Genomic DNA, 14,885 nt, shown 5'->3' on the forward strand with positions numbered 1-14,885 from the left:
GTTTATGGCTGGGGTCCACCAGACTGGACGCTTGCCTTTGGTACAAAGAGTCTTTGTTTTGCTTGGGATTGCCTTATCCATGCAGTCCTGCAGGTGCTGGTAGAAGGCATTTGTAAGTGATTCAGCGGCTTGAGTACTGTTTTCCGCCAGCTCGGGGGCCTTAAAGGAGACCACACTAGTCTTTTGAAGTGTGAAGTCGGCTTTCGAGAAGTTCTTTACTGTGGTCTTTTTTATTTCAGGTGGGGGTGGGATGAGGACCTCCAGCGAGATTAGTTTGTGATCTGATCTCACCAGTGAGGGTATACTTCGGTGTTGAACATTGTGCTCCCATGTTCGTGATGATGAGATCAAGTATGTTTTCTCCTCTTGTGGGGATGGTGACTAGTTGTTCCATGGCATTTGAGTTTATGAATTCCAGGAACTTTTGAGCTAGGGTGTTTGGGCTTGAGTAGTGTTCCCAGTCTATATTAGGGTAATTGAAGTCACCTAGTATGATGGTGTTTGGTGATACATTTATCCCCTCTAGTGTTTTCAGGAAGGCCATGTGAGGTTCCTGAGTTTGTGAGGGTGGCCTGTAACATGCTACAATTTGCAGAGCAGTCTTGCCTATGGTTAATTGCACCTGGATGGTCTCCGATGCATCGTGCGTTGCCACCAGTCTTGAGGTGTGGGTGTCCTTGATGAATATGGATACCCCCTCCTTTCTTGGTATTGTCCGGATTTTGGGGCCGGAACGCATGATAAGAGGTAAAACCTGATAGTGCTGGGGTGCTCTCAGGAGCCTTGAACCAGGTTTCTGTCACTGCACAGACATCGATGTTCTCCATACTGAGAAGGGCCTCGAGTGCGTGCATTTTGAGATTTAGACTTCTGGCATTGAGCAGCATTACCCTTAGTTTTTTCCTTTTTGTGTTCTGGGGTGGTAGGTTTAGAATTTGAGCCTTGCCTAAAAAGGCACTATGGGGTGGCAAGAGCCTTTGCCAATATCCGGAATCCCAGGGGTGACAGGTGCAAGCCGTCCCTTGCGAAGCAGCGTGGCTTGTCCAGCATGTCATCCCAGGCAGACAGATATTGGATCCCCTTTGAATGACACCAGAGTTTAAGCCAATTGTTAAAGCTGATCATCTTATCTCTGTATTGTGGCATCATTCTTGGTGAAGGTAGGATACTGCTCAAGGTCAGGGTCATACCTGCCTGGGCTACATAATCAGAGAGCTCCTCAATGTCTCTTTTCATGTAGTCCAAGGAGGTACGTCTCAGGTCGTTTACACCAGCGTGGACAATGACTGAGTCGTATTTGTACCTGCTGTTGAGAGACCTGAGTGCTTGCGTTATGTGGCAGATTCTAGCGCCCGACAGGCAGCTTACTGTGACCTTCTCCTTACTCAGTCTGGTGAGCGGGACGTCAGTGTGTCTGACTATGGAGTCACCAATGACTAGTGTGTCTGGCATTGTGTTTGGCCTTAAGGGCTGTGACTGTTTGACACTCTGACTGTGAGGTCTATGTGTTGCAGGTGTTGTGTTCTGAGGTGGTGGTTGTTTGGGTGTCTGCTTTGGTGGCCTCTGCTGTTTTGGTAGATTTTTGATCAGAGCCGCCGAGTATGTCTTTGTGTGTTTATGTGTATGATTTGAGGTTGTGATGGTACTATGTGAGACTGGGTCTATAGTGTGTGTGGTAACCTTCTCCTCCTGACTGGTCTTGCCAGTCCTATGTTGAAGAGCTCAGCCTCCAGTTTGGCCGTATAGTTGCATCTCTCGCATGTATTTGTGTTTTGTGGGAGGAGGAGAGGGTTGTCTGTGTACATGAGGCAATTGTAACATTGCCTCAATATTCCCAGGTTCACCAGCTGAGCAGGAGAGGACACTAGCAACTGATCCCTCGACATGCTAGAAGGACTAGACAAAAACTTTAAAAGAGATTCCGGGGACGTGGGTGACCGAGAAATGGGGGTTTGCCTTTTGGGGTGCTATCTATAAGAGTGCCGTATCAAGGTAATAAGTACTGTAGGAGCAAGTGCTAGGTTTAACAGATAGAGAAAAGTCTACTTGGAGTCAAGTAGAGATGATCTTTTAGGTATTAGAGAAAGTGCTAGTAACAGGGATGCTTAAAGGTAAGATTGAAAAGAATGCACTCTGCAGTGTGCACTAGAGAAGTTAGATATGAAAGTAGGTAACTTGAGTTTTACCTGTTTAAAAAGTTAAGGTTTAGTGGAGAGTTACTATTTTTAAAACAGCAAGATGGACTGAAAGGGGTGGTTACTTTTGTATTTTGGTACTATGAAATACTGTAGGATGGCCAATAAATTTAAATAATTGAAGGGGTGGGATTTCAAAAGTGATGGTTTTGTGATTACTCACATAAGCCAGTGAAAGTAGAGAGAAATGAGATATATGGTCAGATTAACATAAGAGGCGGGCAACTAGAAAGACAGTGGTATTTAACAAGACAACTTAAATGGGAGGGAAAAAATTCTGCCTGACTCAGAACAGAGAGAGCTGTGGTCTCTTTTGAAGTTTTAATATGCTGTTAAAACAGAATGCAAGCAAAACACAAGGTAAAGAAAACAAACTACAGTATTCAAAATATAGAAAGGCAATACAGAAATACAAAAAATAACAGCAAACTAACCTTTCCTTCACAGCAAAGTGTAGCAGAGTCTGGATGAGCCTTTCTGGTAAAGCTCTGAAATGTTTTAGTTTACTCCTTAAATAGAAATTTTAGTTCCTAGCTCCACCCCCTCTGTTAACAAGTGATTAACCTTAAGTGACCTCTTCTGTCTTATGAATGAGTCCTTAATTAATCAGTTCTTATTTCTGCCTGACTCAGAACAGAGAGAGCTGTGGTCTCTTTTGAAGTTTTAATATGCTGTTAAAACAGAATGCAAGCAAAACACAAGGTAAAGAAAACAAACTACAGTATTCAAAATATAGAAAGGCAATACAGAAATACAAAAAATAACAGCAAACTAACCTTTGAGTTCCGCACTGTACGGCTATCTCAATACAAAGTGCTCAGAGTTTCAAAACTTCAGTCATATGGTCACAGCCATATGGGCTTTGAAGTTTTGAAACTTTGATAAACTGAAGTAGACCTACTATTTTGCTTATATTAAGAGACAGATGAAAAGCTTTGTTTTCAACAGTAATAAACAAGGTAGGGTACAGGTGCGTTCTGGAATGGATGTACATCATAATAAAGAAAGGTCTAGTGAAGAATGAAGAATTCGTTTGGAAGAGTTACATGAACTAAAATCCAAAATTGCTTTCCGAGGTTAATTCCATATGCAGGGACATAAATGCGAAACTTAAAAATGAGGAGGAAGGCAAACATAAACTGTAGAATATCTTCAAGTTTATGCAGAAGAAAAGAAAATATTTCCTGTGCAGACAGAGCAAACCGTGAGCAGACACAATGCAAAAGGGAAGGAAGCTTCCAGATAAAGTAATCTAATCCTAGATTTGTCTCATTCATCATATGGAAGTACCCACGGGTTAAATACTCTAAAGTCAGCCTCCTCCCATTAGATCAGTAAAGGGAAACGGGATTATGAAAAACTGTATGCAACATACGAGTGATAATTATCAGTGTCTGATCGTTTCATATGGAGGGTACAACTAGCAGAGAGAGAGAATGAAGGCCCTATAGACCATAGCTACAAATGTTATGACCAGGGATGTAGCACATCAATGTATATGTTGTGATTACATCAACAATATAAGATACTACAGTTTACAATCATTCTCCTAGACCCACATTGCACAATGACAAAACGGTGCAGTATCAGAATGATTGTGTTTTTATAATAATATACCTACCTATATCATTCTATATTCTGAGCTCTTTGAACACATAGACATTGCATTTTTAACTGTGACAATGTAATTTTTAAAGTTTAGCATATAAATGATAATAAGAGTCAGACAATAAAAAATTCCATGGGCATCTTATATGAAAATGGAGCCTTTAAATTTAGACTTCAATTTTGAACATACCACAAAATTAAGGTCACGTCTTTAAACTTAAGCCACGGCTCATATTTTTTACACTCTTTCACTCTTTCTATCTTAATGATTGTTTTGATAACTCTTTTTACTATGATTATTCTGAACTAGGATTAGACAGTTCTAATGATAGGGTATTGAGTATGATTTAATTTTCTTATGATGAAAATTCTGAGTGCGATTTTCTTTCAGTTTTGCAAAATAACGGTGATTTCATTCCTTTGTTTAGAAGTGATACAATCAAGTATTGCCAGAGGTAATTAGTTAGAAAATGCTAATTATTTTAGGAAATTTGTACCTACTAAATAGGACGTGGATTATAACATGGATAAGGGTCATTGGTAAGCTTTTGAAAATCTTTGACATAATAAAAATGCAGCCATTAAATATTCAGGTAAATGTAATGAGATTGTCACATTAAATAACCAACAAAACCTTATTCTTTATTTTAATTACATTTTTAACAGGCACACATATGAAATGACTCATGTGAGTTTCCTCTGGGTGCTCTGGTTTTCGCCCACATTCCTAAGACATGCAGTAGGTGAATTGGACTCTGTATACTGTTTATATGTGTGAGTGTGTGTGCATGTGTGTGGTGTGGATTAACTACCACTGTGGGGCTAGCCAGCTGGTGGTGTAAACCTTGCCTCTAGATGATTGTCACTGTTGAAGTGACACCCCGACCCCATGTGCAAAAATGGGAAAAGGCGTTGTGGATGGATGGATGGATGGATGGATGGATGGATGGATGGATGAATAAGAAATGACTAATAAAAATGCTATGATGATTACATACTGGGAATCTGAGAATGTTATTTTCTCAAAGTATGCATTTTTTGAAGTTACTTATGAGGCAATAAAGAAGGTTGTTCCTGAATAGCCACAAATCCTTTCCTTTTACTTTCTTTTAAAGTTACACAGAAGTGTAGACCATCTACAAAGAAGGCCTACTGCAGCTGATTGTAATATTTTTTTGGCAGGGATAGATAGACTAATCAACAAATACATGATGGAACTAGTTTCAGAGCTATAATCATATATGCAAATAAGTCTAGTGGTATTTATTATGGTTATAATGATCTATTATTGTGACAGAAGAGTTCTAACATTGGCATAATGATGGGTATCAGATAGCTCTTGATGGTAATAGCCTTTATACTAATATGCATCTTGGACTGAAATCCAAAAACGACAGGCAGAAATCACTCAAAAAATAAAAAAGACTTTATTCTCTAGCACCTCAGCTAAAACACAGCCTTCGAGGAGTATTAAAAGTCATAACAACTAACAGACACATCAATAAAACAATCAGCCAGTAAAAATACACCTTAAAATAATACTCTGGAATTACAATGTATATTAAGACCCGAGGGACATAAAGTAGTGAACTTTAAAATAAAAAAAAAAAAGCTTATATATTTGCTAAGACAGGCTACAGGATGGGAGATATAAAGACAATGTACAGTTACTGTATGTTCTTGCGTGGGTGAGCATTTTAAGAGAATGTTTCCGTGAAGAATGTAATAACTTTGAGATACAGATTAATATAAAAGGAAAGCTGAGTATAATGTTTTACCTATGAATGTAGTCAACACAGTGAAAAAAACAATGAAGAATGTTTAAGATAAAGTCTTGAAAAATGTCTTGTACTCTCACAGAGAAGCAGCAAAAACATCTAGATAATCTGTCGTTTTAGTTATTTTGAGACACCAAACAAGGATCTTATTTGCACACTCCAGTTATGCAGGAGAACTTAATCTTGTGAAAACTCTTTATATATGAGAGCTTTGGAAAGAATAACAGATATTATTTTTCAGCTAAATAAAATTTCAGAAGTAACTTACTGGTTGTTATTTATGCTCTGACATGCTCCTTTAGTCTTATTTATACAGGTTAATCTGCCAGATGATTTACATAATCCAGATGGTTGAAAATGGCATCTTGTTTAAAGTATGCACTTTAGTGCTGTGCGCTAGGTTTCGGCCACAGGGCATTGCTTTTCCTGCACTTATTTGAGTACTGATTCATAAGTCATGCTCTGTCTACTTATTCTGGTTACTGATAATGCAGAACATAGGCTGACAGTTAGCTATAAGAATAAAAGTAGACATTTACCACTGCTGGGCTATCTACCTGGCAGTCTGAACACCGGGTATAGATTATGGTCATGGCTGATGTATGTACAAAATAGGAAAAGGGATTGACCTTGGTGGGTAGACAGACAGACAGAAAGTAAGACCCAGTATAATAAACTGCAAGAAAAAAATATTTCAATTTGTAAACAAAAAGGTATTGTGTTCGGATAATAGCTTTATTAAGGGCTTTGAGAAAGGACTGTAGTAAGAAGGGTAATAGATGTGATTTTGATAACTATGTTGGGCCACTAGTGTAAATGGATATAGAAAGAGTAGACAAGATGCTTGGAGAGACAGATATGTATAAGAACTATTCGTTTTTTCACCACATGTATTTCATTCTTCACTTATTTTGAGAACTATATTCTTTTCTTCTTATTTTGAGAACTATATTTTTCTCTTCTTATTTTGAGAACTGTATTATTTTATGGGAAACTCACCAGAAAAAAAATGTCAAACTGATGAAAGATATTTGCAAAATGATCATAAATATAATGATATTTGTAGGTATTAGGATGGGAGGATGGCATAATGGTTAAGGTGTTTACCTGGCAAACAAAAAGTGCAGGGTTTGATTCTCATATGGGGTAATTGGCTAGGTTTAAAATGGCCCACAAGGGGCAATTAGCCTAGTACTAACCTATGTAAGTACTGATGTCTATAATTCTTCTAGATCTTGTTTCTGTAATCCTATGTGCTGTTCTCATTACTGTAAATTATCGCTGTTACTGTATTTGCTTGTTACCATAAATGGCAGTCCACTCTTGCTCTGCAAAGGAATCTTTACATCATTGGAACTGTACAAATACTGCATCATTGTCAACTATATTTATCTTCCTTAAGTCATATCATTGTTGTTCTGCAAATGAACTGTCACATTCTTTGAATTGTACAAATAACAAATCATTTTAACAACTCTTGAATCTTGTGAATACTTAAATGGTTTGTGGGCCAGCCCACATATCCAGTTAAAAAAGTTAGTCAATCAGTCAGTCAATAAAAAGTACTCTGGTGCCTGAAGAAAACATACATGTACACATAATTGAAAAATTATGTGATGGGATCACATGGTATTGATAAAAAATGTCCATTCAGTGAGAAAGTTTTAGACATATGATGTAGACTAGTAGTAACCTTGAATGACATTCGGAAGAGTGCAGATCTCAAACCTTAAAAGGGTACTCATCGTTATGAGGCAATGCTTTGGAACGCATCAATTTTCCAACTGGTTGAAGCCATCCATCCATCCAAAACCCTTTTGGCTAGCCCTGCCACAGTAGTTCATCCACACCACACCTATGGTAAGTTTAGAGTAAGCAATACACCTACTGCATGTCTTTAGAATGTGGTAGGGAACTGGAGGTACCCTACACAAATACAGGGAAGACATGCAGACTCCACACAGAAGGCACAACAGCCAAGAATTGAACCAGGGAACCTCTTGCTGTGAGGTGACAACACTAGCCATTGCACCAGTGTAACACTGCATGAATGGTGAATGTGGGATAAATATAAACTGAGAAGGTAAGTTGCATGAAAGCAAATTGTTGATTTCTATTGGTCACGCAGACTATTGGATTGATTCTCAATAATTGTGTGTGTGCGTGTATGTGTGCATACGTGTGTGTATGTGTATATTTAAATATATGTTTTATGTGGTTACTCAGGGAAAAACAAAGAGGGTACACAAAGGTGATTTCTGGTCTGATCCTTCCAGAAACTGGCACTGGATGAATACACTAGTTGTTGCATTGTCAATATGGCAGAAAAGATCGATATGCACTGGTAAAATTGACAAATAATTCAGCAATCATAACTCTTTATTGTTTGTCCTTGAAATGGATGCCAAAATTCACATATCCAGGTTTGCTGGCAAGGTCAACTCCTTGGTATCCATGTCTGAAGCACAGAATAAACTAGTTATGATTGCAGACCCATTCATACTGCTAGTGAGTGAACTACTGTGTCTATGTGCAAGCAAAGCTCTCCCATGTTTCTTTTCCTTGGTACATGCATTAGATTATGGATAAAAGGCTTATATATAATGGATTTTAAGGTTGGATAATGATAATTTCAGACTACTAAGACATTTCTCATGCATTATAACTTTAATTTACACCATATACATTAGGAGAAAAAAACACAAAGACTTAATGTTATAAGTTGTTAATAGCAGAATAATTTGAATAAGCAGGAGGTGTTTACCTTTTTTAATTGCAAGATTATAGAGTTTCTCCTGCAATAACTTATTTTGTGATGCATACTGATCTGTCCTGAATGCATTTATCATTAATGCCATTGTGTATGGGTTAGTTACTTGTGGCACAGCTGCACTCAGGCACTTTAAACTTTTGTTAATCATCAGCTCCTAGAAACAAAAAGAAACAAGTCATTACTATAAGAAAGGCACCACATCAAGCCAGTTGATTATTCTATATTTCTCCTCCACACTTCTCAGTCATCGGCAACCCCTCCCACATGTATAGAAGCCATTCATATCCCACTATACATAATTCTTATTTTTTTATCTTATTTCAAACACCCTTATTAAATTATCACCTGTGACATAAGCACATTTACATTCGTATAAATGTAATCAAACTATATTAACATAACAAACATTATACTTCACATATATTGCTATATATCATATAACCTAAGCACCATTACCTAAATTATTAAATTCCTACCCTTTTTTTAAACAAGAAACATCTTTATTAAGCCATCACTTACTACATAGGCAATCATACATTTATATAAATGAAAACAAACCATACAGACACAATACTAGTTGCAAGCCTTTTACATCACAAACCATACTGGCACCTTCCCATTTGCAAACATTATACATCACTTATAATCGACCTAATCATTTTCAGTCAAACATTGCATAGTTCATTTAAGTCCTGCCATCTTTTAAATCTCATTCCTCCCTTGTATGCATTGTTTCCACAATTCCCATTTTTTTCCTATGCAGTTTGCTCCTACCCTTTTCTAAAGATCTCAGTTCAATTATCTCTATTGTTCTATTCACCACTTCTACTATAGTTTGTTTAGATTTTGATTTCCATTTTCTAGTAATTTTTTTTTTTGGCAGCCACCATTATCAGACACAGCAAGTCCTGACCATGCTGAGGCAATTCCAATTCTGTATAATAGTTCAATAAAATCATCCCCCTTATCAGTCTCAGATTTCCTGTGGCAGATGAGTGAATAGATTTGAAGGGGGTTAGATCTTTGCCTCTTATGTCTGCATCCTAACAGTCCCACAAGTCAGTGTCCCCTTATGTTTACTTCCTGAGGGTCTGCCTTCATTCGACGGACAGAGGCTTCCCACATTTCTGAGCCAACTTTAATTGTATCCAGCCTTTAAGATTTATTGTTAACAATTCAGAGCTGCCAAGGTAGGTTACATCTTCAGCAAATTCAGTATGGTAGGAGTGAATGACTGACATGAGCTCATTTGTCCGGGAAGAAAAAAAAGGAGCTAAGCTGACTGTGGTACTGAGGAAAGGCATAGTGTCACAATGAACTAGCAGAACTGTCGGCAAGACAGGATGATGTGTCGAACAATGCATGCTGTAGCTGGGATTCTACATAGATGAAAAAAAATAGGGTGTGTATATTCAAGAGTGTGAAATTTCAGCAATTACTGCCATCTGTTATAGAATGAAAGGGTTACAGAGGAAATAAAAAAGCCATTTATGGTTGTCTGGGTGACATCCCCCATGATGGGGCTCATCTCCATATGTACTAAGAGGAACAAATAAAAGTGAAAATACTTTTGTCTTTGCATGAATAGTAAGGAACAAGTGAGAGAAGGTAAGTATTTAATGGCTGCAAGACATATGAAATAAAAGCATACATGAAAAACTAACCTAAATCCAAAAGAAAACAGACTAAAACAAAAACAAACAACAACAAATATATAAACTCAGGAGAAGGTCCTTGTCAATTGAAACACAGAAGGCAAAACCCTGTTATTCTATCAACTTTCTAAGTTTCAAAGAGCAATATTTAAAAATTGTACCTATTTTTGTGCCTGTGTCCTATTTTTATTTATGTCTTGGTCCAGACTTCTTGTTCTAATAGGTTGAGTGGCATGGATGCTAGATAGCCAGTTCTGAGGACCATTTCAGAACAAATAACTCAATATATCCAAATTCTGAATTTATTATACATCGGTTATACACACTATGTTTTTTTCAAGGTGGATATGAAAGACTATAGAATGGGTAAATTTAAAAAAAAAAATATCCAGTCATCAATATGATCTTGGGGGGGCGGGGGGGCGGGTTTGGAGTACTAATTTTTTTACATATACGTGAAACCTTTCAAGGGCAGAAAATGTATTTTGTTATGAACCCAGTTTGTATGCTAATAGAGATTAAGATCCATGATGGAGGAATTCAATGAGCTACTGGTTTTGTAAAGTGAAAGAGGTCAAATGAAGCAGAGTCTTTCTTGTTACAAAAGGTTAAGCAAATGTCACCTGAAATGAGTCTGTAGTATAGGAAAAAGGTACATTATCTACCGGGTTGGTTAGAGACATATATCCTGGATTTTCTGGCAAGCATATTTGACTTATTTTAAGTTGCACAAGATGCTTAATGACAGGTATATACTAAAAGTACTACTATAGGCAATGTTGGGTTTGATAAGGGATGAGCAGATGGTGGCTGTAACTTCTTTTCATCGAGAGGAAATTTCTTTGGCAATTACATGAACTAAGCAGAATGATTTGTGAAATCTGGCAGAGACATGCTTTTTCAGTATGATCTAATGCTGAGATGTGAGTACTTGTTAATAATCCCAGCATGAAGATAGTGTTGAAAGACTTAGCAAATTCAGGGAAAATATTTTGGATTGTATGATCCTTATCATAGAAACATTTCTTTCCTAATCAGAACTTTCAATTTGCAAGGGAAAATAACTATATTGCACTACAGCAAAAATTCACACGTGACTCAAACAAGGCAAAACTCACAATACATTTACTATTACTGTGCAATGGTGAATGGAATGGCTGAGGCTGCTAATTCTAGCTTTTAGCTCCTCTCAGAATTCACATCTAATTAATCTTTTCAAATTCCTACGATGAACCAAGATTCACAGCTTTATGTTCTCTCCTAATCATAGCTTTAAATATGAAAAGGAAAAGGACACTGACACATTGCGACAAAAATACACACTGCAATCGAACAAGGAAACCATATATAAGTAATGTAAATGAAGAAGTTTGGCATTCCAGAACATCAGTCTGTTCTTTGACAGATGCTGTATGACTGACCTTTTCTTATGAAAATGTTGCTTTCCTTAATGAACTTTGCCAGCAGAAGATTAATTCAGTCACATATAGCAGCTCAGAAATGTTAGGTCATTAGTATTATACAATCATCTTTACATTTCTAGGCAGTTTTTGACAAATCAGATACGAATGTTTAAGCCAAATCCATGCAAACTGTTTTTTGTAATTGACCTCAAACACTAATTAGAAAACCAGCTTGGAATCCTCTAAATAAATGAATGAATAAAGAAACAAGCAAAGAAATAAAAAAAAAAAAAAAAACAATCTTCTAAAAAATTTAAGAAAAAGTTGGTCAAAGAACTTCAGCTTAACTAACTCTAATCTACCATTTTTATCCTAAGTAGCCTCCAAACATTTGCTCATTTTCTATTCTAACTTTTAATTAGCCTCCAAACAATTGTTAAATAACAGAACATAGTAAAAAAAGAAATAAGGTAGCTGACATTACATACAATGCACCATCAAAACTAATGAATGATAGCTCACCAATCCCTGTCCTAACCAAACTTAACTAATTTTATCCACTAATAAATATAAAAAAAAAACTATTAAACAAAAGAAACATTAAAACCAGTACTAGTCAAATGGGTGGAACTGCACAGATTGCACTTAAGAAATATAAGTAATGGTGACTCACTAATACCTCTCTCCCCTCTTAATTCTAAACTCATCTAAAATCATAACTTATTAATCATCAAGTAGCTACTAAACAACAGGAAACATCAATTAAAGTCAGAACCAGGAAAATAAAAAATACAGAGTGCATACAAGAAAGCTCTGTCATTCCCTACCTAATTGTAAGCCCTCTGATTAAGCAAGTCAGAGATTAATCTAAAGAGCAGTTAAGTAATAGAAAACCAGAATTATAAAAGGAAAAAAATGCATGAAATTATGGAAATTACACACAAGTAAATGAGTGCCATCATGCTAATTAGATATTTTTACATACGCAAATGAAGAAATCACACATGAAAAAGCAATTCAGAGATGTATTAATTTAGCATGAAGAGCTATGAAGCTTATATATTCTGAACAGCAGGGTTTTCTGGTGCATAGGTGCTTTAGCTGCACCAGAATGCTAGGATAAGTAACAACATTTGCAGAGCACAATGAGCCAGTGGCAGCTTTCTGAGCTCGTGCAGTGATGGGTCCTTCAGTGGTTAATCGATCATCACCTCCACAACCATGTCATTGTCAACTAATTCCTTGTGGACAGAGACACCATATAGGAGTCAATAGCTAGGTGTTGTCCATACACGGAAAGAAGGAGGAATCATAAATTGCCTATTCCAGCGGATAAAATGGTTTGTGTTGTATTAGCTAGTTAGTAAGAACACTCATTTTCTGATAAGAATCACATTATCAGTTTTACAAGCATAAGCCTCACATTTCTTACACCAGTTCCTTGACGTGATGTTGCATGAAAGTAATGAGCATATACAGTCTTCATGGGCAGCAGAACCACCAATTTGTAGTCATGGCTCTATGTACTGCATATATCATTTGTTGGATCAGCTGGAAGGACTTATACTCCATCAACTGCTGTGTGGTGTACTATACACATGGTATTATATACAATGTGTCTGAGTGCAATCCATGCAATACCCATAATTCCAATGTCTAACACGTGTATCCTATACAAACATTTCAAGTGGTTCACTTCCCACAAAGACATCTAGATGGTTGTTGCACAAATTAATGGATATGCAGGATAGGATTTGCTTTGTCAATTGGCATAGGCAGCAAGTCACTCGTAATGGTGTCCATTTTTGTTTGTTGTATGTGATGCAGGACATGCCTTGGAACTATGGATGAGGATCCACAATACCCTCCAACCATGGCTGACAAGGAATACAATACAGGGCATTCTCTCATACAGAATATTATCAGATCTGTGTTTGTACTCATGAATATATATTTCTCTTATTGGATATAGCGGGTGTTGCACTGTGGTATGCATCTGATGCCTGTGATCAGTTATTCATAGTGGTTACCGTATTGCACTATATGGTAGTGCAGAAGGATCTGCATCTTGGGAATATTGCAGTACTGCTTGTAAGACATCTCTGATGCCATCTGTAGTGGTATCAGTGAGAGAGTCAATCAGAGAGTTGATAGAGGAACTGGATGCAACAGTTCTCTATTCATGGTAGAGAGATGGGTGCAATATATTGTCAACTGGAAAAGAAGTGATATCTAGTTCACAAATATTGGCCATGATAAGAACAAGACAGAAAAAGCAATACATACTTTAACATAGCCAGGTTATACATTACAGTGCAATGAAAGACTATCATATACACCAGATGTTATTGTACACATCCATGTCATAGGGATTAATAGGTTACAGTTGTCATCATCTGCAAAAGTAGAGTAGGGCACAGTGATTACTGACAGCTGACAACAATGCTTCCTCAGGTAAAACAGTCAGCACAGGAGAATGTGGTAGCCAAATAGGCAGGTAGCAGGAAGGGAGGAGTTAACAATCACATTGTGTACTAAGAGGGAGAAGCTTCCATATCATGAACAGTGGCCAGATGTACTGTCTGGCTAATTATTCAGGGCTGAATGTATCTGGCATGATGGATGGAATAATACACTAGAACCATGTACAGGAAATGTTCTGTGGATCTCAGTGGTTGGAGATAATGGACAGATTGTGTCCATGTCTCCGGATGTGACCATGGTAGACATCACAGCTATATTGAACTGTGGGAACCAACAGGTGTCCTGGTGGTACATCCCTGCAAAGGAGTCATATAAATACTTGCCACTCCTTTGAGATTGGCAATACCTAGGAGTGGAGGCTGACATTTCCAGGGGTGACACTGATGCAGTCTCTGAAACAGTGTGTGTTATCTCAAAAATATGGCCAATGTCCATCTGCCATGCAACTACACCTGTGCTCAGTCGCAGTAGGTATGTACCAACATGCACCTGTGGATACCATTTTGGTAACCAATCAGTAGAGACACTTATTTATAACTGTATTACCTCATTGCCTTATTTACTTTGTTAAATACCTATTTCATTGTCAGCTCTTGTTGTATTTGCTAGATTTGTTGTTGTTTGTATAAATCACTATGGAGCTTTTCCCTTGGGCCTCCACTGAAAATGGGCACTTTTTGGCCCGGTGGATCATCCCAGTAAACAAATGCAAACAAATAAATAAACCACTGTTATCAGCAGGGAAGTTTTCTGCAGATACATATATGCCGTGTTACTTCATATGTGGAGCGGGTCATCTCGCAGTCCCTTAAGCTGCTGTACATCCTCACACTTGCTACGGAGCATGATCATCATTTCCACCATAGTGTTTATAATGGCTGTATGTGACTGATCCTAAATGTGGAACCTAGGTCAGGGAGTGACCTTGAGTCAGTGAGGTGATGGCTGTCTGCATGTCCACATCAGAGACAGCAAGGCTAATAGATGGC

The 14,885-nt window shown here is 37.5% G+C and overlaps 1 protein-coding gene across 1 annotated transcript in view; it reads right to left on the reverse strand.

Annotated features, from left to right (window-relative positions):
- The window catches only part of LOC122808699 (alpha-2-macroglobulin-like protein 1), a 1,234,219-nt gene that overhangs the window by 134,149 nt on the left and 1,085,185 nt on the right, over nt 1-14,885 (reverse strand). Inside the window, exon 28 of the mRNA XM_044079685.1 lies at nt 8,346-8,508. Within this exon, the coding sequence (XP_043935620.1) occupies nt 8,346-8,508 (163 nt within the window). The remainder of the gene's footprint in view (nt 1-8,345; nt 8,509-14,885) is intronic.

The sequence above is a fragment of the Protopterus annectens genome, chromosome 8.part0 (assembly GCF_019279795.1).
Source record: "Protopterus annectens isolate FY-2018-M chromosome 8.part0, PAN1.0, whole genome shotgun sequence".
In the NCBI taxonomy this organism is placed as follows: Eukaryota; Metazoa; Chordata; order Ceratodontiformes; family Protopteridae; genus Protopterus; species Protopterus annectens.